General features: G+C 42.0%; 1 protein-coding gene across 1 annotated transcript; it reads right to left on the reverse strand.

The window, feature by feature from the left end:
- Positions 1-394: 394 nt before the first annotated feature.
- LOC133536851 (trans-1,2-dihydrobenzene-1,2-diol dehydrogenase-like) lies at positions 395-22,242 on the reverse strand. The gene is made up of 7 exons (XM_061877492.1): positions 22,048-22,242; positions 9,207-9,318; positions 8,946-9,109; positions 7,585-7,834; positions 7,390-7,514; positions 7,094-7,244; positions 395-574 (listed from the first exon to the last, which is right to left on the reverse strand). Exons 1-7 carry the CDS (start codon positions 22,135-22,137, stop codon positions 477-479), a joined length of 990 nt encoding a protein of 329 aa, XP_061733476.1. The 5' UTR covers positions 22,138-22,242; the 3' UTR covers positions 395-476.
- Between the last annotated feature and the right edge of the window lie 3,589 nt (positions 22,243-25,831).

Genomic DNA, 25,831 nt, shown 5'->3' on the forward strand with positions numbered 1-25,831 from the left:
TTATTGCACCTGTTACTCTGTACATTAGAAAAGATAGAGAAAGTAAACAAATTTAAACGCTTGTGTGCCCTCGTCCTGCGTAGCCCCTGTTGTTTTTTATGAGAACCGAGGGTTTTGACAATAAGGGTTATTGTCCTTCTACACAATCCGGAAAATATTGGTGACATATAAAGATAAAAACCCTGGGCCTCTGTAATCGTAAATCATTTGTGTAAGTGTGTGCTAGTAAATCAAACTTAATCAATACCGAAAAAAAGTGTCTGACAAGTGCCTTCTCCCTCTGATCAAAAGAACCCGCCTCGAGTGGACCGAGTCCAGGTATTTGGAGTATGTCGCCAAGCATGTGTCAGCTTTGGTTTCTAATATAGATGAATAGAAAGAGGAATACCTCAACTCTTTTGGCAAGTTTTTTTTTTATTCCAAACAATGTCCAAAATTTTAAGACATTGACATCCCAGGAAAAAATAAAAAAAACTTTAGTCGTAAACTACTCCGACTTGTTGGAGGATTTCCTCTTTGAGTTCTGCCAGTAGAAGAGACTCAGCGTGAGACATGTGGGGGGACTCCTTCATCCCTGCAGTTGACAAAAGACACATAACATGGCATCTTACATTACTGATGATGACACAAAATGTTTAACTCTTTCAATAGGAATTTTGATCTTTCAAAAACGTTTTTTCATATTTATTAATTGCAATAAACACACGAGCAGCAGAAGAAAAGCCTACATCTCGTAATGTTCTTGATTTAAATCTAAAAAACAAGTCAAAGGAAATCGTGTTTTTTGAGGGGTGGGGGGATTTGGAGTATTTGGAGAGTTATGATTTTTTTGTTTTAAAGGCACATTTTTAAATTTCTTATTGTTTGTCAGGCTAAAATTGGAGTGACACGTAGCATCAATATGAAATATTAAAGCATTCAGCTGTCAACCAGTTTTGCACTCTTCAAAATGTAATGTACAATTGTCCAATTTCATTAACACACATATATATATATATATATATATATATATATATATATATATATATATATATATATATATATATATATATATATATATATATATATATATATGTATGTATATATCAGTGACATGCAGTCAGGGGAGGCAGGTGAGTCTTCTTTCCATGATGGCCTCACCTGCCATCTTGGAAAGAAAAAAATATAATTATATTGTTGTACGTTTCCAGTGATTATACTATAAAGTTATTTTCCATTTAACTTCACCAGTTTTAAATTATTTTTTATTCAAAATCGCTTAATTTTCACATTTGCCGTTCATATACTGAGGAATTACTTGCGGTGAGTCACAGTCAGCTGAGCCTCCCGTGGATTGCGCAATGACTCGGCTAACTGCTGGCTGCTGTGCAGTGAGACCATATTGCTATATGAATTATATTTTACGTTTCCATAGTTTAGTTATAATGTACAGTGTATTTTGTCAACAACTGTATGTGTGTAACGTATTTCTTGTGCTGGGCAATCATAAAACGGCTGCGAAGACGCGCAATGTGAGGCACCTGTTCTCCGGCCTCCTGGTGGTAGAGGGCGCTAGTGATCCCAGAGATCATTCTTGCACTACTCGGCTAGGCCTGGGGACATCTGAAGCCGGTATGTTTTAAAGTTGTCGTTTGCTTGCATATCGTAAAAACAACCGTCCAACATTTTACAACTAATTGTAAACTTATAGGTGCCGACCTACAGGGCCAAGTTGCGACGAAAAAGTGTGTCGATGTTGAGATATTAAGCCGAGTTGGTAAGTGAATTTGTTTGCTGATAGTATCTACTAGCTGTACCCATGTATTTTCTATGGGCGGTTAGCAACGGGTTTTAATCCCGTTTCATCCAATGTTTCTGATCCGATTGAATGTATATTTATGTCGAGTCTTTATTTTGGGTACTTAAATATGGTGACTGAGTATTGTGGCGTTTTAAGGCCATCTGCATTTTTTATGCTACAGTAAAGACAATGAATGAAAACGGCCGCTAGAACGCGGTTAAACCTGTCTTAGTGACAACACTGTGTACTGTCGTGTTTGTTATTTTTTACATACATGTGCTTATTTAATATTGTTAATGTTAGCAGTTTTATTGCTAATAATGATGATAATAATTTATTTATACTATTCTATACTAGCTAAAGTACCTGCTACATTAAGTTAAACTACCAATGATTGTCACACACACACTAGGTGTGGTGAAATTTGTCCTCTGCATTTGACCCATCCCCTTCTTCACCCCCTGGGAGGTGAGGGGAGCAGTGAGCAGCAGCGGCCGGGAATCATTTTTGGTGATTTAACCCCCAATTCCAACTCTTGATGCTGAGTGCCAAGCAGGGGAGAATGCTGGTATGAGCTTTTAAACATAACTCGTTAACTGCTGCCAATCAAATGGTGAATACCATACTCTGTAGGGTTCATATATTTATAATTCTGACTGTAATGAAGTCAGTGCCTCACCAGCCTGTGGTTTATCCGTTATACAGTGGTCAATACCCGGGTAGAACGGAATATACGTTAGGTCAGGAAAAAACACAGAGGCTATATCATCCCTACAAGCCTGTTTTGCAGGTTTCCCTGCTCAACAGGGGATTTTATTGAAGTGTCTATAGCTGTTAAATGTGTATATAAGGTACATTACAAAAGTTTGTGCATGTGAGTGTGGCCATTGTTACACAGCAGTGCCTTATTTCTATGCCGGCATTATGACACCAGTTTGTTGCATTTGTTTAAAGTGGAAATGTTGGGGTATGATAAAAAATATATATTTCAGGCACAGGTTACATCTTTTAGCTGCACTGTTGTATGGTGAGCTTGATGTGACAATCCGCCATGTAATGGCGTGATCGATTTTATTGTCTTTAGGAGTCCATATATATTTACTCAGCTCTGTAGAGTTCTTGAGGTGGGGCCTACGAAATGATACTCTGTGATTGTTATAACGGGTTGTAAAGGTATTTTCTGTGAGTCCAATGTATGTCTCTGTGTTTGAGTTGTCCTCGCGGGTGACACTGGCTTGGTAAACAACTGATGTTTTTTAGCAGTTTCTGTTGAGTGGGCACTTAAGCCTTTGTCTGCAATTGCAGCTATCTGTGGAGTTAGAGTTGTTGGCGGTTGCTTGTCTGTGAGTGCTCAGGATCTTTTTGTTGACTCACACAATAAAAACATCTAGGGCACTCACAGGAAAGTAACAGCTAATAACTCTAACACTACAGATCTTTTTGTGAATCACACACCAGGCTTGTTGTTTTGCAGGTTCCCCTTGCAAAATAGGCCTGTATGGACGAAATAGAGTTTATTAGTTTTTTTATGACCTAACGAATACATATATATATATATATGTACATTTGTGTGTGTGTGTGTGTGTGTGCGCGCGTGCGAGCGTGTTTGTGTGTGTGTGTGAAAACTACCAATTCAAGTACAACAAATTTTTACCGGGATATGAATAATTGTACCAGGGTTCTTCACTCGATACTGTACAGTAGTCAACATTTTCAACTGAAAATAAATCCCTGAATTCTGCAACCTTAGCGGTTATAGTTTTTATTAATTTCCTACATGCGTACAATTACAATATAGTACACCACGTACTTCCAGTGTTTAATTACAACAAGGGAGAATATCTTATTTATTCTTAACCTTTTCCATTCCATAGCAATTTCTGACACATCTGTTTATTTACTTCCTGGGCCCATTTTGTGACACACACACATTAAAAAAAAACAATTCATAAGAGGTTTTTGTGAATAAATAGTTTTTTATCCATTTTGATTTGCATAATGAAATTGACAAGATTATCTCCTTTTTAATAAGGTTCAGGATGTTTATCAGGATTCTTCCTTGAGTTTAACATTTTATTAAACTGGATCATATTAATATTTTGTTTGACTTTTTTGTTCAATGCATTCCATGATTTAGTTCCACGGACTAAAAACACTGAAGGTTTTAAGTGTTGTACATGCATATGAATTTTTAAAGCTTAATTTTTCTCTAAGGTTATATTCCTCATCTTTTGTTAAGAAGAAATGTTGTACATTCTTACGTAGCAGGCTATAGTTTGCTTTATGCATAATTTTAGCCGTTTGAAAATGCACCAGATCATTGAGTTAAGTCTTTTTTAATATATAATAAGTAAATACAGGGTTTGAATGTACTGTATTTGAAACATTATGTATTGTTCTAAACTGACCATTTTTGTAACTCCATTAACGAAAGAAGTGCACGTTTGTAGTTACTTCCCCATATTCCTACACAATAACTCAGATATGGTAAAAATAGCAAGCAGTAGAGAATATGAATGTAATATTGGTGTAGAATATATTTGGCTCTGTGCAATATTGAAATATTGTAAAGTATATTTTTATATGAACTTTTCAGTTCATTTTATCATCTATTATTACACCCAACATTAGATTTATTTTACCCTTTTAATGTTTACTCTATTTGTATTTATCTTTAACTTTCTCTTCTACTGTTACTAAATAACATTATTTTAGTTTTACTGAGATTTCAAGATTTTTTGGTCAAACCATCCCTCTAATTTGTTCATTTCTTCTGTTTTTATTTGTATTAGGTTCTGTGTGCTCTCTACTAAACAAAACACAGTTGTACAGTCTTCAAATATTATTAACTAGGTTTTTGTAACTTTACATTTCTCGTTCATTTGGATTGAACAATGTTGGTCCCAGCATTGATCCCTGGTGTACGCCACTAGATATATTACGTGTGTTCGCCCATCTTCACGTATTGCTTCCTGTTGGATAAGTAGCTTCTCACCCTGTTCAAGACCAGCCCTCTGTTGCCATACAGCTCTAATTTTTTGTTTAAGTTATTATGATTAAATCAGTCAAATTATTTGGTTGGATCCATAAACACTGCAGTTGCGCACTGTTTACCATCTGTTGCATTGGTAGTTTCCTCCATTATTTCCTTAACTGCCATCAATGTTGGGATGTTTGGTCTGTGTTGGTTGTCCGTGAGGGTTCCATTTATATAGGAAATATGTAATGCCTCATATTGTATCTTTATGCATGTTCGAAATACAATTAAAAAAAAAAACTGGAGCTGCTGACAGAAGCACAATGGTTAGAATAAATAAATACAATGTATAATTAAAGCTGCAAGCAGCGATGGACGGGACCGCTTTGGCTGCTGCCCTCGCGACCTAAGCCCGGTCAAGCGTTAGAAGATGGATGGGTAGTAGCTACTATTAGCAAACAGATAGACTTTCCAACTCGGCGTAATATCTTAACATTGACACACTTTCTCGTCGCAACTCGACCCTGATGGTCGGCACCTATAAGTTTACAATTAGTTGTAAAATGTTGGACGGTTGTTTTTACGATATGCAGGCAAACGACAACTTTAAAGCATACCGGCTTAGCTATGGCACCTGGCAGCCATTTGGTATAGACGATCACAGCCCCTCTGTCACGAATGTTGGTGCGTGCGCACCAGCAGCAGACGGTACAGAAAAAAGAGAGAAATAATACTTCTCCCTCACCGTGTCTCCACACGGCGGCCATCTTTGAAATGGTTTTCAGCGCAGCGGTTCTTTGAAAGCTGATAAAATGAAAACCGTAGCAGTAATTAAAACTCTCTTATCAACTTATAATCAGAAGGGTTCAATCCCTCTCTTGTGGTAGTTTGAAGCCGACACGACAAACGCGCTCAGAGGAGATATTTGTTTGAAAAAAGGTGACCGTTTTTTACCAAACTTTTGTTTTGAAGGGGGAATTGCAAACTTCCTGTTGATTTATGCTGGGGGTTCTCAATATATGAAATGTAGGTCTAAGTGAGACCTACATAGAAGGGTTTGTTTGATGTCTCTACGACATTCCTACTAGAAGTTACAGGCAGTTTTGTCTGTTTTCTTCCTAGGAGCAGTTTTGTCTGTGTTTTATTCCTAGGGGGCGCTGCAGCGCAATTTTGAGTTTTGGGGTTAGGTTATTTGATTAGATTGCAATGTTTGACAGTTCTGATGTGTGTGTCCAGTCTGGTGAGTTTTGAAGCATGTTAAAGGGGTCAAATTACAGCTCAAAGTGGCAAAGGTGAGTGTTTTTACAAAACTTTAATTTTGAAGGGGGAATTGCAAACTTCCTGTTGATTTTTGCTGAAAGATATCAGTGAATGAAATCTAGGTCTAAGTGAGACCTACATAGAGTTTTTTGTTCCATGTCGCTACGATATTCCTACTGGAAGTTACAAGCAGTTTTGTCTGTGTTTTCTTCCTATGGGCACTAGCGCGCAATTTTTAGTTTTGGGGTTAGGTTTTTTTGATTAAATCCTAATGTTTGTCAGTCCTGATGTGTGTGTCAAATTTGGTGAGTTTTGAAGCATGTTAAGGGGGTCAAATTACAGCTCAAAGCTGCAGAATAATAATAAAGAAAGAACAAAACACCTCTAATTCAATAGCGTCCTCTGTCCCAAAGGGACATTCGGTCCCTAAATATAAGTTCATATTGTACACATAATGTGATTAAAAGGGTGTTTCCTTGGCTTAATTCGTGCAAGTTTATGTAAACCTTATTTTTTTGCTAAAAAAAACATGTAAATTGGAAGGGAATATATTTTTTGTTCCGGTTTGGTCGGATTGTTGGGGGGCATTTAATATGTGACGGAAAAAGGGAAGCAGCATGAGACAGCTAGCATTTGATGGAAGACGTTAATGGAGTCTCGGCTTGAAAATAAACTTTATTCCCTCGCAGTTTGTGAGGGCAATGAGATATGATTCTTTCTGAAAATGTATGTGAAATCAATCTGTTTTCTTTAATTTGATGTCAGACTAATTGTAAGTTCTGTTTTTCTTATTTTATTAGTTCTGACGGCACTATATTTGGCATAGTTTGGTAACGTGAAGAAGGCGTGGCTGAAATAAATGTTTGTGAGAACAACAAACTACTTGAGCCTTGATTAAGACCTCGGAGGGAGTAACAAAAACATTCATGAATTCGTCCAATCTGTTAAATACAGTTTCAATGATTTTAGAAAATTGTGGAAGTAGGTCTGTAGTTTGTAAACTGGAGTTCATTTCCATTCTTATAATTTAGCAATCTAGTAGCAGTTTTGAATGTCTGGCATGTCTGCCATGTTACCTTTGAGCAAACACTGTCGGACCTCCTCTGCTTCATAGCGCAGCCCTGTACTGTGGACGAAGTTGAGGGGCAAGTCGGGTTTCGGTAGAGGGAAATTCCTCTCCTCGCCGTTCACCACTATAGTCTCAGGGCACCACATGTGCGATGGAATCTATGGTGAACAATGACAATGGCATGTGGATATAATGGAAAAAAGAATGTACTGCACCGTGTTCAACTCCATTCAACTATATGTCAAATCGAAATATACATGAACACACAGGTGGCTCCGTGTAGTTTCAAACAAGTCATTTTACCCGGATTAATCCCTTGGTGCCCACTATAAGGGCATCATTGGCCAGCTGCAGTCCAGAGGAGCTTGTGAACACAGCCAACCTGTCCTTGGAGAACTTCATATTTATCACCAAGGTCTCATCCACTCCTAAAACACATACTTATATCAAACACATTTTTTTTTGAGATGATGATTTTAAAAATCATATTTTCATTACCAGTAGGCAGAACCTTGCCCATAGTCTGGATGCTCTGAGGCCTCTCTCCGTATATCATCATGGAGAACTGCAGCGGGTAGAGACCAATGTCCAGCAGGGCTCCTCCTCCCAGCTCCTTCAGCTCCAACCTTGGCAGAGGCAACACGGACAAGCCGAACTCGGACCTCACCAACCTCACCTCGCCGATCTCGCCCTGGGCCAGAACTTTCCTGATCTCTCTGTAGGCCGGGTAGAATCGGCTCCAGATGGCCTTGAAAAAACACCAAACAGCGGTAAGTTGTGTAGTTACTCAAAAATCAGATGTTAAAAGCTTGTGTGACCTTACGCGGGATCTTTGAAAATCTCGTCAAGACGAGAATTGTTTCTTTTTTTTTTAATTCTGATAACAATCAGTAAAAGTAAATGTCCAGTTCTGTTCAGTTTAAATCAAACATATGATACAATTTCAATGTGATGCACCAAATATTTCCAGTTGTTTCATTACAGCATGTCCGATAAGGAGTAGAGCTTATTTAATCCTACCCACTTTAAATATCTTAGCACTCTTATCCAATTGTTTTTTTCTCTGTAACAAAACCATCAATAAATAGATAAATGTATTATAAGTAAGCAAATATTTAATACATAAATAATCACTGTCTCTTGTTTTTGTTTGTTTCGGTTCAAGCTATTCATAATTGTTCTACTTTGTACTTTGTGAACACTTGTAGTTTGAACAGTCTCTTAAACTGAATCATATTTGTGGTTTGTTTGATTTATTTTCTTAATCCATTCCATAATTTTTTACACATAATATAAGTTTCAACTTGTTTAAAGGGGAACATATATATATATATATATATATATATGTTAAATCAAGAAAAAAATAGAGAGGCTAAATCATCCCTAAAAGCCTGTTTCGAACGTTTGCCTGCTTGTCATATATATATATATATATATATATATATATATATATATATATATATATATATATATATATATATATATATATATGTGAGCCATATAAAAAATACTTGTATTAACTCAACCGAGTCCTGCCTCCTTTCTCTCTCACTTTAGCTCAGGTGGCACTGTAAAAAAAAAAGGTTTTTTGTCTACTGTATGGAAATCAATTTTGTTTTATTTATTGTTGACACATTTGAGGCTGTAATTACCCAACCTCAAAGAAAAGAAATAAATGTTAATTATTGCTGACATATGAGTGGGTCCCTTCCAGATCCTAAGATTAAGTGTGTATATCGTCAATCTTTAAGGTTGCACAAGGGTTTTAATAAAGGTTATATGATGGCAACAGTTTGACCGGGGAACAAAATAATTAGAGTTCCCTTTCTTTCAGTAGGAGTTTCTGTGTTGGTAATTACCTCCATGAGAAAGACATTGTTCTTCTTAGCACAGGCCAGGATCTCCTTAACCTCCTTGGTGGTCATGGCCAGAGACTTCTCACACAAGACAGGCTTCTTGGCATTCAAGAAGAGCATACAGGAGCTCAGGTGGGTGGTCTGGATGGTGCCGATGTAAATCACATCTGCACACAGACACACAAAAAAAATAGCTGTAAAAAAAAAAACTACCAAAGGATATCAGACTACATAGACACCAGTAGGCCTGATATAAACACTGACCAATATTGGGATCCTTGGCCAGCTCTTCGTAGGTTCCATATGCTCGAGGGATGCCGTGCATGTTTGCAAACTGCTTTGCATCATCCAGTCTGCGAGCTGCTACAGCCACAGCCTGTGAAACATTATTTGAAAAATGATTTTAAAATCCATTAAAAAAAAGTCCAAACTTACTTGCTTAACTGATTAAAGAGGCTGTTTACAACTTGCTGTATTTTTTTTTTTTTAAACAAAAAATATAAAAAGAACACCACCGTTATTGGTTTAAAATAACATGTATATCTTTTCAAAACGTCTATGGTCTTTACAATTACTAGTCATTTTTAATACAAACTGCTCATCGGTACGAGGAATTTGCCTGGCAATGAGGTTTGTCCACCAAACACTGCTGTCTTGTCCACTCGTACACATACATAAAAGCAGTCTGAGAGAAGCAACAAAAATGTTTCAGTCGTTATAGAATAAAATAGAATAGAATTGAATAACGATAGGAGCCCACTTTTGCTAAATTGCTATCATTAGTGGATGCGTGTGTTAGGGACATTATTCAGAATTACCTCTTACATACACTACTGAAATGCTCTCATATAAACAACTGATTTTTTTTCCCTCTCACACGCACTACTAAAGCACTCTCATACACACTACTGAAAACTTCACACACACACCTGAAATTATTTTCACGTGTGCATGTGAAAGAATTACCATGAATTGATAAACGTGGACCCCGACTTAAACAAGTTGAAAAACGTATTCGGGTGTTACGATTCAATTGTACGGACTATGTACTGTACTGTGCAATCTGCTAATAAAAGTTACAATCAATCAATCAATGTGTGAGAGAAAAACATGTCAATAGTGTGTGAGAGAGAAAAACGTTTCAGTAGTGTGTGAGGAAATTTCAGTTTTGTGTGTGCGTAAAAGGATTTCAATAGTGTGTGAGGTTTTCAGTAGTGTGTATGAGAGGAAAACAATTTCAGTTGTGTGTGATAGGATTTCAGTTGTGTGTGTGAAGGGTTTTCAGTAGTGCGTGTGGGAAAAAAATTAAGTTCCGTGCGTAAAAGAATTTCTATTGTGTGTGTGTGTGAAAGGTAATCATAATCATTAGTGCGAGTGAGAGAAAAAAATACAGTTGTATGTGTGTAAAAGGATTTCAGTTTTGTGTGTGAAAGGTTTCCAGTAGTGTTTGTTAGAGAAAACAATTTCAGTTGTTTGTGTGAGAGCTTTTCAGTAGTGTGTGTAAAAGAAATACATTTAAGTTGCGTGTGTAAAAGGACTTCAGTTATGTGTGTGAAAAGTTTTCAGTAGTGCGTATGAGAGAGAAAAAAATCTGTTGCGTGCGTAAAAGGATTTCAGTTGTGTGTGTGAGAGCTTATCAGTAGTGTTTGAGAGAAGATTTGCTTTCCGGTTAAACAGAAAGTAAAACGGAATAAGTTCACCAATAATAACCGGCCCTTTTCAGGCAAGTTGTTTGCGAATAAAATGTTTGCCTAACTGGCGACAAGTAGCCTAACCAAAGTAGCAGCTCTGCTTCATAAATTGATGGCTTCAGCGGAAAATATAAGAACACTATCAAGGCGACAACAGGCAGGCTGCAGCCTTCCGTCTTTCACATGCACCAATGAAAACCTTTCACACACAACTGAAATCCTTTTACAGATGTGACCAAATTTTCTTCTCTCACACGCACTACTGAAATTGTCTCACACACACCACTGAAATGTTTTTCTCTCACAGACACTACTGAAATCCTTTCACACGCATAACTGACAAAAAATTTCAGGTGTGTGTGAGAGAAAAAAAAATCAGTAGTTTCAATGGTGTATGTGAGACAAAACATTTGAGTTTTATTTCCTGTTATTTTGCTTTTTATTGCATGTCTGCACCAGAATAGGAGCTGCTTTTCTTTTCATTGTACATTTGTTTTTTGATTGATTTGATTGATTGATAGTTTTATTAGTAGATTGCACAGTTCAGTACATACTCCGTACAATTGACCACAAAATGGTAACACCCGAATAAGTTTTTCAACTTGTTTAAGTCGGGTACAGATTCATTTCGATCATTTATTTATTGAGCCATTCGCAGTTTCACCATACAGTTCCGTGTTTGCTTAGACTGTTCTGGAGTTAAAACTGCAAGGCTCCTGGTTCGATTTATCAGTCGGACCAGAACAGTAATAAACTTTCTTCCGCTTCTCCTATGCCATCGGTGTCAAACTCATTTTAGCTCAGGGGTCTCATGGAAGAAAAACTACACCCAAGTGGGCCGGACGGGTAAAATCATGACATAACTTAAAAACACAACTACTACAACTTCAGATTGTTTTCTTTGTTTTACTCTCGGACCAATTTTGAACAATCACATTCTGAAAATGTACATATTACAAATAATCCTCTTGACAAAACACTTCAAGTTAGTTAAAAATTCTGAGGAAAAAATTGGTGCAGTTTCAAAACCACCATAAAGAACACCATGAACTTAGACTCATGTCAGAATATCTACAAAGCAATTAAACATTAAGTCACAGCACATCTACAATTAAACAAAAAACAAAATAAAGCATAAATAAAAACACCTCTATGTATTAACTAACTCGTTTTTCATTGTCACTCTTCACTCTCTTTAAACTTGCACGATATCAATGTACAGTGTCTATCCATCCATTCATTTTTTTCCGCTTATCCGAGGTCGGGTTGCAGGGGCAGCAGCTTAAGCAAAAAAGCCCAGACTTCCCTCTCATTAGCCACTTCATCCAGCTCCTCCCGGGGGATCCCGAGGCATTCCCAGGCCAGCCGGGAGACATAGTCTTCCCAACGTGTCCTGGGTCTTTCCCGTGTTCTCCTACCGGTCGGACGTGCCCTAAACACCTCCTTAGAGAGGCATTCGGGTGGCATCCTGACCAGATGCCCGAACCACCTCATCTGGTTCCTCTCGATGGTGGAGGAACAGCGGCTTTACTTTGAGCTCCCCCTGGATGGCAGATCTTCTCACACTATCTCTAAGGGAGAGCTCAGTCACCCTGCAGAGGAAAATTATTTTGGCCGCTTGTACCCGTGATCTTGTCCTTTCGGTCATAAGCCAAAGCTCATGATCATAGGTGAGGATGGGAACATTGATCGACTATAAATTGAAAGCTTTGCTCCTGGCTCAGCTCCTTGATTGATTTATTGTTTGATTGAAACTTTTATTAGTAGATTGCACAGTACAGTACATATTCCGTACAATTGACCGCTAAATGGTAACACCCGAATAAGTTTTTCAACTTGTTTAAAGGGGAACATTATCACAATTTCAAAAGGGCTAAAAATAATAAAAATCAGTTCCCAGTGGCTTGTAGTATTTTTTGAAGTTTTTTTCAAAATTTTACCGGTCCCGGAATATCCCTAAATAAATCTTTAAAGTGCCTATTTTCGCTATCTTCGAAACCACTATCCATTTCCCTGTGACGTCATACGGTGCTGCCAATACAAACAACATGGCGGTTCCCACAGCAAGATATAGCGACATTAGCTCGGATTCAGACTCAGATTTCAGCGGCTTAAGCGATTCAACAGATTACACATGTATTGAAACGGATGGTCGGAGTATGGAGGCAGATAGCGAAAACGAAATTGAAGAAGAAATTGAAGCTATTGAGCGAATAGTTATTGACGCTATTCGGCCATAGCGTGGGTGTACCTAATGAAGTGGCCCATAGCATGGCTGCCTTATTAGCATCGCCGGTAAAATGTGCGGACCAAACGATCAGGACTTTCGCATCTTGTGACACTGGAGCAACTTAAATCCGTCGATTGGTAAGTGTTTGTTTTGCTTTAAATGTGGGTATCTAGTTTTAAATGTACATACAGCTAGCGTAAATAGCATGTTAGCATCGATTAGCATAGCATGTTAGCATTGATTAGCTGGCAGTCATGCCGTGACCACTGTGGTATCGTCAGCGAACTTGACGATCAGGTTGTCACTGTGGGCTGGACTGCAGTCATGGGTGTAGAGGCAGTAGAGGAGGGGGCTCAGCACACAGCCCTGTGAGAAGCCGATGCTCAGCGTGCGGGTGGATGAGAGGTGGGGGCCAAGTCTCACATTCTGGGGTTTGTCCATTAGGAAGTCCCTTACCCAGGCGCTTGTGAGGGGGGGGGGGGCAAGAGTGTCCAGTTTATTGCAGAGTCTGTCCGGGATTATTGTATTGAACGCAGAACTATAATCCACAGAGAGCTTCCGAACGTAGCTCTGCTGCTGCTGCAAGTGGTTCAGAGCAGAGTGGAGAGCAAAAGCGATGGCGTCCTCTGTGGATCTGTTCGCCCGGCATGCGAACTGGTGGGGGTCGAAGTCTGGAGGGATATGGTTCTTCATATGCTGGAGAACCAGTCTCTCGAATCAATCAATGTTTATTTATATAGCCCCTAATCACAAATGTCTCAAAGGACTGCACAAATCATTACGACTACAACATCCTCGGAAGAACCCACAAAAGGGCAAGGAAAACTCACACCCAGTGGGCAGGGAGAATTCACATCCAGTGGGACGCCAGTGACAATGTTGACTATGAGAAACCTTGGAGAGGACCTCAGATAAGCACTTCATGATTACCGGAGTGAGGGCCACTGGTCATTAATCATTCAGGCTGGTGATGGGAGACTTCTTCGGCACCGGGATTATTGTAGATGACTTCAGGCAGGATGGGATGACTGCCTGAGCCAGGGAGAGGTTAAAGATCCTGGTGAGGGTGGAGCGAGCTGGTGGGTGCACGCCCTGAGCACCTTTCCAGGTACTCCGTCAGCAGGTGGAACAGGTCAGAGCCAGGGTGGGTGCTGTCTTTGATGATGGCACTGGCCCTCTTGAGGCAGTCCCTGTTGAGGTGTAGATGTCCATCAGAGAGGGGAGAGGGCGGCCGATGATTTTCTGAGCCGTCTTGACCACTCTTTGCAGTTTCTCCCTGTCTGCTGCAGTGCAGCTGCCGTACCATACTGTAATACAGTAGGTCAGCAGGCTCTCGATGGACGAGCGGTAGAAGGTCAGCAGCAGCTCAGGCTTCAGGTTGTACTTCCCGAGGACTCTCAGGAAGTGTAGCCGCTGCTGAGCCTTCTTGATGATTGATGTGGTGTTGACTGTCCAGGAAAAGTCGTTATAGATGTGGACTCCAAGGTACCTGAAGGAGTGGACCCTCTCCACACGCTCGCCGTTGATGTAGAAGGGGGCAAGGTCGGTGCTGATCCTCCTGAAGTCGACGATGATCTCGCTGGTCTTGCTGGTGTTGAGAGCGAGGTTGTTCTCCGAAGACCAGGCCGTCAGCTTCAGGACCTTCTCTGTGTAGGCAGCCTCGTCACACGTGGACATAAGCCCGACCACTGTGGTATCGTCACCGAACTTGAACATAAGGTTGTCACTGTGGGCTGGACTGCAGTCATGGGTGTAGAGGCGGCAGTAGAGGAGGGGGCTCAGCACACAGCCCTGTGGGGAGCCGATGCTCAGCGTGCGGGTGGACGAGAGATGGGGGCCAAGTCTCACATTCTGGGGTCTATGTATTTGGAAGTCCTTACCCAGGCGCTTGTAAGAGGGGGGAGGCCAAGAGTGTCCAGTTTATTGCAGAGTCTGTCTGGGATTATTGCATTGAAAGCAGAACTATAATCCACAGAGAGCATCCGAACGTAGCTCTGCTGCTGCTCCAGGTGGTTCAGAGCAGAGTGGAGAGCAAAAGCGATGGCGTCCTCTGTGGATCTGTTCGCCCGGCATGCGAACTGGTGGGGGTCGAAGTCTGGAGGGATATGGTCTTTCATATGCTGGAGAAACCAGTCTCTCGAAGCACTTCATTATTACCGGAGTGAGGGCCACTGGTCGGTAATCATTCAGGCTGGTGATGGGAGACTTCTTGGCACCGTAATTATTGTAGATGACTTCAGGCAGGATGGGATGACTGCCTGAGCCAGGGAGAGGTTAAAAATCCTGGTGAGGGTGGAGCGAGCTGGTGGGTGCATGCCCTGAGCACCTTTCCAGGTACTCCGTCAGGTCCGGCAGCATTCCTGGGGTTCACAGCCAGGAGCACTCGTCTGACACTGTGCTCTTGTACAGTGAGTGGAGTGGTGCCGGAGCCCATTGGGGGCGGGGGCAGGGCTGGAGCAGATGAGTGTCGCTGAGGGTTTCGAAATGGGCAAAGAAACAGTTAAGCTCCTCTGGCAGTGTCGCACTCTGACCCACAGTTGTCACATCGCAGCCTTTGAGGTTTGTGATGTCATGATTGCCCCGCCACACCACTCGTGAGTTATTGCTGGACAGATGGGACTCTATGCGCCTCCTGTGGTCCGCCTTTGCTTTTTTAATCCCTCTCTTCAGGTCGGCTCTAGCAGCACTGTACAGTGCCCTGTCCCCTGACCTGAAGGCTGCGTCGCGGGCCCTGAGGAGTGTGCGGACCTGGCTGGTCATCCATGGTTTCTTGATAGGGTAAACCCAGATGTTTTTTTCCACAGTCACATTCCCGATGCAGAACTGTATGTAGTCCAGCACCGTTCCTGTGGCCGTCTCCAGCTCCTTTTGTTGGAAGAGGTCCCAGTCTGTGTGTTGGAAGCAGTCCTGAGGTTTGGGGAGTGCATTGTCAGGCCAGGTCATAACAGTCTTTGTGATGGGCCTGGCCTGGCGTCTGATGGGGGTGTAGGTAGGAGAGAGCAGGAGGGAAAGATGGTCCGACTGTCCAAGCTGGGGGAGGGGTGTAGCCCTGTACGCGTGCTTCATGTTGGTATACACGTGGTCCAGGGTGTTCTTGCCCCTTGTAGAACACTTCACGTGCTGGTAGAACTTAGGGAGTACAGTCTTCAGATTGGCCTCATAAAAATCCCCTGCTATGATATGAACACCGTCGGAGTGGGCCCGCTGCTGTTCGTTGACGGTGTTCAGCAGAAGAGAGAGCGCTGTGTTTACTTTGGCGTCTGGTGGAATATACACATCCGTGAAGATAACAACAGACAGCTCTCTCGGGAGAAAAAAAGGCCGACATCTAACAGACATGTACTCCACGTCCGGGCAACAGTGCTGTTCAATGATTGTCCCGTTGTTGCACCAGTTCTCATGCACGTAAATACAGAGTCCTTTATTCTGTCCCAGTGGAGCAGAGTGCAGCCAGCTAGCTGCATGCTAGCATCGGGTATTTAGGGGTGAAGCCAGGTTTCAGTGATAATTATAGCACAACAGTCCCGAACATAGCGGTTTCCAGCGAGTTGTAACTCCAGGTCGTCCATCTTCTGTACGAGGGATCTGGCATTGGAGAGGAACAGGCTCGGTAGAGGTGGCTTGTGGGTTGTTTCCTAAGCCTGAGCAAGATGCCGGACCTGCGGCCAGGCTTCTGCTTCCTCTCATTCCTCCGTCTGTGCCGTCTCCCAGACCCGACATCAAACCACGGAGAGCCCGGTGCTCTCGCTATGTCATCTAGGATGTTGTGCTCGTGGTGAAAGTCGCTCAAAACAGATATCTGGTGTGAGTTCCCGATATCCAAGAGTGACTGGCGGGTGTACCGGGTGTTTGCAGTACAGGTGGTGCACAAAAGGAAAAAAAACAAGAAGAAAAGAAAGAGGAAAGCGCACTGAAACGGAGAGCCGTGATGCGCTGCGTCCGTGGGCGCCGCCATTTTGGACTCCATTTTTTACGCTTGTATATATTTAAATATGTACAAACTACGTTTCCATTTGAGTTGGGAAATTGTGTTAGATGTAAATATAAACGGAATACAATGATTTGCAAATCATTTTCAACCCATATTCAGTTGAATATGCTACAAGGACAACATATTTGATGTTCAAACTTGTGAACATTTTTTTTTCAAGAAATCATTAACTTTGGAATTTGATGGCAGCAACACGTGACAAAGAAGTTGGGAAAAGTGGCAATAAATACTGATAAAGTTGAGGAATGCTCATCAAACACTTATATGGAACATCCTACAGATGTGCAGGCTAATTGGGAACAGGTGGGTGCCATGATTGGGTATAAAAGCAGCTTCCATGAAATGCTAAGTAATTCAGACAAGGATGGGGTGAGGGTCACCACTTTGTAAGCAAATTGTCGAACAGTTTTAGAACAGCATTTCTCAAAAAGCTAGTGCAAGGAATTTAGGGATTTTACCATCTACGGTCCGTAAAATCTTTGTAGTTGTGTCATCGGATTTGCGGCCTCATGTTTTGGACACTCGGGTAAAGAGAGGGGCGGAGCTTTCTACCGATCACCACCTGGTGGTGAGTTGGCTGCGATGGTGGGGGAGGATGCCGGACAGACCTGGCAGGCCCAAACGCATTGTGAGGGTTTGCTGGGAACGTCTGGCAGAGTCTCCTGTCAGAGAAAGTTTCAATTCCCAACTCCGGAGGAACTTTGAACATGTCACGAGGGAGGTGCTGGACATTGAGTCCGAGTGGACCATGTTCCGCACCTCTATTGTCGAGGCGGCTGATCGGAGCTGTGGCCGCAAGGTAGTTGGTGCTTGTCGTGGCGGTAATCCTAGAACCCGCTGGTGGACACCAGCGGTGAGGGATGCCGTCAAGCTTAAGAAGGAGTCCTATCGGGTTCTTTTGGCTCATAGGACTCCAGAGGCAGTGGACAGGTACCGACAGGCCAAGCGGTTTGCAGCTTCAGCGGTCACAGAGGCAAAAACTCGGACATGGGAGGAGTTTGGGGAAGCCATGGAAAATGACTTCCGGATGGCTTCGAAGCGATTCTGGACCACCATACGCCGCCTCAGGAAGGGGAAGCAGTGCACTGTCAACACCGTGTATGGTGCGGATGGTGTTCTGCTGACCTCGACTGCGGATGTTGTGGATAGGTGGAAGGAATACTTTAAAGACCTGCTCAATCCCACCAACACGTCTTCCTATGAGGAAGCAGTGCCTGGGGTATCTGTGGTGGACTCTCCTATTTCTGGGGCTGAGGTTGCTGAGGTAGTTAAAAAGCTCCTCGGTGGCAAGGCCCCAGGGTGGATGAGATCCGCCCGGAGTTCCTTCAGGCTCTGGATGCTATGGGGCTGTCTTGGTTGACAAAACTCTGCAGCATCGCGTGGACATCGGGGGCGGTACCTCTGGATTGGCAGACCGGGGTGGTGGTTCCTCTCTTTAAGAAGGGGGACCGGAGGGTGTGTTCCAACTATCGTGGGATCACACTCCTCAGCCTTCCCGGTAAGGTTTATTCAGGTGTACTGGAGAGGAGGCTACGCCGGATAGTCGAACCTCGGATTCAGGAGGAACAGTGTGGTTTTCGTCCTGGTCGTGGAACTGTGGACCAGCTCTATACTCTCGGCAGGGTTCTTGAGGGTGCATGGAAGTTTGCCCAACCAGTCTACATGTGCTTTGTGGACTTGGAGAAGGCATTCGACCGTGTCCCTCGGGAAGTCCTGTGGGGAGTGCTCAGAGAGTATGGGGTATCGGACTGTCTTATTATGGCAGTCCGATCCCTGTACGATCAGTGTCAGAGCTTGGTCCGCATTGCTGGCAGTAAGTCGGACACGTTTCCAGTGAGGGTTGGACTCCGCCAAGGTTGCCCTTTGTCACCGATTCTGTTCATAACTTTTATGGACAGAATTTCTAGGCGCAGTCAAGGCATTGAGGGGTTCCGGTTTGGTGGCCGCGGGATTAGGTCTCTGCTTTTTGCAGACGATGTGGTCCTGTTGGCTTCATCTGGCCGGGATCTTCAGTTCTCACTGGATCGGTTCGCAGCAGAGTGTGAAGCGGCCGGAATGAGAATCAGCACCTCCAAATCCGAGTCCATGGTTCTCGCCCGGAAAAGGGTGGAGTGCCATCTCCGGGTTGGGGAGGAGACCCTGCCCCAAATGGAGGAGTTCAAGTACCTATGAGGCTTGTTCACGAGTGGGGGAAGAGTGGATCGTGAGATCGACAGGCGGATCGGAGCAGCGTCTTCAGTAACGCGGACATTGTACCGATCTGTTGTGGTGAAGAAGGAGCTGAGCCGGAAGGCAAAGCTCTCAATTTACCGGTCGATCTACGTTCCCATCCTCACCTATGGTCATGAGCTTTGGGTCATGACTGAAAGGATAAGATCACGGGTACAAGCGGCCAAAATGAGTTTCCTCTACCGGGTGGCGGGGCTCTCCCTTAGAGATAGGGTGAAAAGCTCTGTCATCCGGGAGGAACTCAAAGTAAAGCCGCTGCTCCTCCACATCAAGAGGAGCCAGATGAGGTGGTTCGGGCATCTGGTCAGGATGCCACCAGAACGCCTCCCGAGGCAGGTGTTTAGGGCACATCCAACCGGTAGGAGGCCACGGGGAAGACCCAGGACACGTTGGGAAGACTATGTCTCCCGGCTGGCCTGGGAACGCCTCGGGATCCCCCGGGAAGAGCTAGACGAAGTGGCTGGGGAGAGGGAAGTCTGGGCTTCCCTGCTTAGGCTGCTGCCCCCGCGACCCGACCTCGGATAAGCGGAGGAAGATGGATGGATGGATGGCCCGTAAAATCATCAAAAAGTTAATAGAATCTGGAGAAATCACTGCACGTAAGCGACGATATTACGGACTTTTGATCCCTCAGGCGGTACTGCATCAAAAACCGACCTCAGTGTGTAAAGGATATCAACACATGGGCTCAGGAACACTTCATAAAACCACTGTCAGTAACTACAGCTGGTCGCTACATCTGTAAGTGCAAATTAAAACTCTACTATGCAAAGCCAAACCCATTTATCAACAATATCCTGCAACGCCGCCGGCTTGGCTGGGCCCTTTATCACCCAAGATAGACCTATGCAAGGTGGAAAGGTGTTTGGTGGTCTGACGAGTCCACATTTCAAATTGTCTTTGGAAACAGAGGACGTGGTGTCCTCCAGAACAAAAAGGGAAATAACCATTCTGATTGTTGTAGGCGCAAAATTCAAAAGCCAGCATATGTGATGGTATGGGGGTGCATTAGTGCCCAAGGCATGGGTAACTTACACATCTGTGAAGGCACCATTAATGCTGAAAGGTCCATACAGGTTTTGGAGCAACATATGTTGTCATCCAAGCAACGTTATCATGGACGCCCCTGCTTATTTCAGCAAGACCAGTGTTACAACAGCTTGGCTTCGTAAAAAAAGAGTGTGGGTACTTTCCTGGTCCGCCTGCAGTCCAGCCCTGTCTCCCATCAAAAATGTGTGGCGCATTATGAAGCGTAAAACACGACAGACTGTTGAACGACTGAAGCTTTACATTAAACAAAAATGGGAAAGAATTCCACTTTCAAAGCTTCAGCAATTAGTTTCCTCAGTTCCCAAACGTTTATTGAGTGTGTTTTGAAGAAAAGGTGATGAACCACAGTGGTGAACATGTCCTTTCCCAACTACTTTGGCACGTGTTGCTGTCATGAAATTCTAAGTTAATTATTTTTGGAAAAAAAATATATATATATAAGTTTGAACATCAAATATGTTGTCTTTGTAGTGCATTCAATTGAATATGGGTTTAAAAGGATTTGCAAATCGTTGTATTCCATTTATATTTACATCTGATACAATTTCCCAGCTCATATCGAAACAGGGTTTGTATAAACATTTGAACACTTCTCCGTGAAACGAAAACAGAGCTTCACAACCATAAGAAAAACATAAACATTCTGCAGCAATGGTATCCTTCACTTAAAGGGGAATTGCACTTTTTTTTTTTTTTTTTTTTTTGCCTATTGGTCACAATCATGATAATAAACAATAACACATGTCTTTTTTATTAGGATTTTAAAGATGATAAAATACCTTTGGAGTTATCATTGTAGTCTACAAAGTCCTGTAAAACAACTTCAAAACCCTCCATCAACGTTTTGTATACACACTGCAAGTCTATATATAATGTAGTAACAGACACGTTCATAACAATATGTATTATGTACAATGTTTACCGTATTTTGATAATTGTAATCAAAATGACTGACTTCTTCCGCGCAATGATTTCCGTTTCCTTAGCAGCGCATGTCCGACTTCCAGCAAAAAATGTGTGTTCCGACTTCCAAAAACGAAACGGTTGTGTGTCTTCTAGTCATGGCAGACTTGGTAACAGACAACGCAGACGATTATTTTTGGACAAATTAAGAGTCACAACCTTATATTTTTGAAGCTGAATATTCCGATAGAGTTTGTCTGCTCCAATGTTTCCCCTTCTTCTTTGTGCTGGCATATAGAAGCAGCAGTTCATCCTCGGTTTGTTCAGCTTAAAAAATATAAGGTTGTGAATCTTTATCTGTCCAAAAATAGTGTATCTTGACTACATGCTATTTCGACTTAAATTTAGTGCTTGCCCCAAATAAACCAGAAAAAACATCCGCGGCCAGCTGGACCAAACAGACTGTTAATCGAGTGAGTCACACTTTAATATTGATCACGATACATGAAGAACGTCATGCACTGTCTGGCTAGCTGTGTACAAACAAAATATGAAATGTGCGATACTTTATAGGTTCTGTAATATGATTGTTCATGTTTTTCATTCAGTACAGATTGGTGTCTTATCACAGTGTTGTGCATTACAAACTCAAACGTTTTTCGTGCTGACGTAGAAATTAGCTTATCACTTGCCGTAGTTAGCTTTTATGGCACATACCGAAGCACTCCAATGTGTTACTACGCTAGAAAAAGAGTTCCTCAGTGTTCACTCTTACAACAACAATGTCGCTACAGCTTGTTTGGGTTTCGTAACATAAATGAAGTATTTTTTATGTTTTTTTAATGCATTTTTAAAGTGATTTAGAGTTAGAATTGATTGCTCCCATTACTGTTCATACATGTTCTTGTTGCTTATAATGATTTTACTAATAGGCAAAATTTCCCCCACAAAAGTGCAGTTCCCATTTAATTGCAAAAGCTTGCGTGTCTGAGCATCTTGTAGTGAAAATACCTGGTGATCATCAGGTGGAAGAGTTTTCATAGCAACCATGAAGTCATGGCTGATCTTGCCTGCGCTGCAGATTCCCCATCTGGTTGCCATGTCTAAAAAGATCCTTTGGCACAAAGAGCAACAGATTAAAACACTACTTTATGGCTCTACGGCGCCATCATCAGATAATGTTCGACTGGAAATTCAGGATATTTCTGCTCATCACCCAATCACACAGCTATATCTATGTGGCGTGTCAGGTTTCAACCCTCCCATTTCGAAATGTTGTTTTTTTTACTCTTGTGGTTTAAAAAAATAAATACCTCAGGGCAGTGTAATCATTAGAGCTAGAAACATTCACATTTTAAGGCTGAGTCCGTTGTCTACTATGTGACTTCTTGTGCAAATGTAGAATGAGCCCAAATAAGGGATGCTTTACACTATAAATAAGGTAAACATCAATTGGGTTAAAGAGTATGGTAAAGCGGCAGACGTTATTGCAGGTGTAAATGTGACACACTCATCTGTTGCAACATCCAAAAAACAGAAGTCGTTTAACAGGAATATTTTCGCCAGTCACACTACAATGAGACCCACTGACACAAACATCCTGCATTTGCAAACAACCATCATGCTTGCTTTTGATTCACAAGGTTTTATTGTCATGCTGGGAGTTTGCGCTGCATCGTACTGACGTGTTCCTTATATTTTGTACTGCTCATCAGGCAAAATGGTCAACAAAATAACATGAATATCCTGTTTAGTTGTGGGGAAGAAATGAAAATAAACCACATGGGAAAAAAGTTTTTTCCTGACAATTTCCTATAAAATATGTGGAAAATATAATGAAAATTAACTCAATAAAATTACACTATTCAAAGCGTAAAACAAATAACAGAACATGTGGTGATGAATGTCATCTTAATCTATGATAAATCTAATTATTTACTAGGGGACGTAATAATTGAGATATGATGAGTTTGATTTGATTAGACTTTTACTAAGGAACCCCATTAGCTGGTTGCCACAACAACCCACTAGTCTTCCCGGGGTCCACAAACTCAATACAATTACAAGTAAAAGCGTATAATTATAACTACATGTGGAGAGACGCAGGCTGAGAAACATGATTGCCCCGACAAAGATGGAGGCCAGGAGGCGGGGCATTCAGCAGAGAGGAGAGGCGTGACGCTCGCAGGGCGGCACGACAACAGGAATCAGCGCAAGGTGCGTACACCACACACCTGCGCTCAATATCATTACCTTCTGCTGCAGCAAAAAAAGGGGAAGGAGGAACATTCAGGGGGAAGTAGGAGAAGGAACCCACCGGAGAAGACCGACCACGAGCAACAAACAAGGATCAGACCTGAGAGACGATGAGCCCCCGCCAGAGACGCAAACCCCGGATACCGCAAGTTGCACCGCGAACAGAAGCAGGAAACGCCCGCGCACACAATACAGAAAAAAAAATAAAAGCATCAATAATAAAAAAATAAAAGCATCAATAAGAAAACAAGCAAACAATTTACAGTCACAGAATAATAACTAAAATATAAATATAACTACACAATACAAAACCAAACAAAAATCATCAACAAGAAAACTAATTTACAGACTCGGAGAATATATTACTTTCCTTTTAAAAAAAAACTGTTTACTTTCAATTCCGGTGAGAATTTGATGCAGGTTATTCCAGAGCGATACAGATCTATTGATAAAAGATTTCCGCAAAGCATTCTTCCTGGGACGAGGGAGTACAAAATGCCCCTCACTACACGCCCTGGTATCATGATTATGTATAGTGCTACTGTAAACTATTTGGACCATGAGAAAAGCAGGAGTTTTACTACTAGTGACTGATTGTCGAGATGTTTCACCGGAGTGTGTGTATGTGCCTTGTGTATGGAACTGAACTTTTTGGGAAATTTTGCCCATCGTTCACAATCATTACAAGAAACAAGAGGACAACGTTTCTTTGTGTGTTTTTTTACAGTCTAACATGTCAAAATCAGCTAGCTCTAGGTGGCCAGCAATCTATTCTACCTCTAAATCACTTTAAAGATGCATTCAAAAACCGTCACCAATACTTCATTTACTTCCCGTAACCATGTATATCAAACAAGCTGTAGCAACATTGTTATTGTAAGAGCAAACACTGAGGAACTCATACTATAGTAGTGAGGCATTGGCATGCTTCGGTATTAAAGTTAAAGTTAAAGTTAAAGTACCAAGGATTGTCACACACACTAGCTTATGGTGAGATTATCCTGTGCATTTGACCCATCAGTCTCACCCACTGGGAGGTGAGGGGAGCAGTGAGCAGCAGCGGTGGCCACGCCCGGGAATCAATTTAGGTAATTTAACCCCCAATTCCAATTGATGCTGAGTGCCAAGTAGGGAGATAAGTGGTCCCATTTTTAAAGTCTTTGGTATGACTCGGCCGGGGTTTGAACTCACGACCTACCGTCGTAAAAGCTAAGTATGGCGTGAGATAAGCTAGCTTCTATGTCAGCACGAAACGTGTTTGAGTTTGTAATGCACAACACAACGCAAAAACACACCAATTTTTTACTGACTGAAAAACATGAACAATCTTATTACAGTATTTTTAAAGTATTAGCCCACATTTCATGTTTTGTTTGTACCTAGCTAGCCATACAGCGTATGTACTGTAGTTGTAATAACATGCATGGCGTACTGCGTGTATCATGATTGATATAAAGTGTGACTCACTTGAAGGACAGTTGTCTCTTTGGTCCAGCTGGCCAGGGACGTTTTTTTCCGGTGTATTTAGGCTAAGCACTCCATTTATGTTAAAATAGCTTGTGTCCAAGTTCCACATTTGCAGATTTGAGCAGCTTTTACATCACTCTATCGGCTTCTGTCTGCTCTGACATTTCACCCTCTTTTTCGTGCTGGCTTGAGCATAAGCAGCAATTTATCCTCCGTATGTTCAGATTGAAAAAGCTAAAGTTGTGAATCCTCATATGTCCAAAAATAGTCGTTTTAGTTGTTTCTTACCGAATCTGCCATGATTAGAAGACACACAATGGTTGTGCATCCGTAAGTAGGACACACATTGTTGCTGCTATGGAAATGGAAATTTAATGCGTGGAAGAAATCAGTCCCGGAAGTGATTAAAACGATCGAAATTGGGTAAATAGGTTTTGAATTTGTCTTAGAGGTCTTTCAAGGCTCCAACAGTGACTCCCATTAGCCACGTCTTCCAAGCATTTTTTATCAGCTTTATAATCCAAATAAAAACAAAAGACGTGTGTTCTTGTCTCGCATAATGATTGTAAACGTTAGGATTTTTATTTTTTATTTGTTATGTGCAGTTCCACTTTAAGAGGTGGTCCCTCTTGCCAAGTGATGTCAGCACCCAGCCAGAGTAGCATTAGCTCAGCTGTGTTTGTTAGTTCAGAAAAGCAGTTTGCAGGCAGTGACGACACCTCTACTGCTTCTTTTCACTGGAGTGTTAGCGCAAGTTAATAAAGAGATTGAATGTGTTTTGATGGCTGTCTTTTCCTTATCCACAAACGGGGAAATGTACACTTGCAAGTTTGTCACTTCAATTATTGATTTGTTGTTCATTATTCCCCCGCAGTAGTAGTGTGTATGTGTGTGTCAGTTTACATGCTGTTTGCTGTGTGATGTTTCCGCCTTTTATTTGATATTGAGTTTGTGCGGCGTAACTCGGTTGGTAGAGCGGCCGTGCCAGGAACTTGAGTGTTCAAGGTTCAGTCCCTGCTTCTGCAATCCTAGTCACAGTTTTTGTGTCCTTGGGCTCCCAGTGCCACCCACA

Source organism: Nerophis ophidion, linkage group LG02 (genome assembly GCF_033978795.1).
Source record: "Nerophis ophidion isolate RoL-2023_Sa linkage group LG02, RoL_Noph_v1.0, whole genome shotgun sequence".
Taxonomy (NCBI): Eukaryota; Metazoa; Chordata; class Actinopteri; order Syngnathiformes; family Syngnathidae; genus Nerophis; species Nerophis ophidion.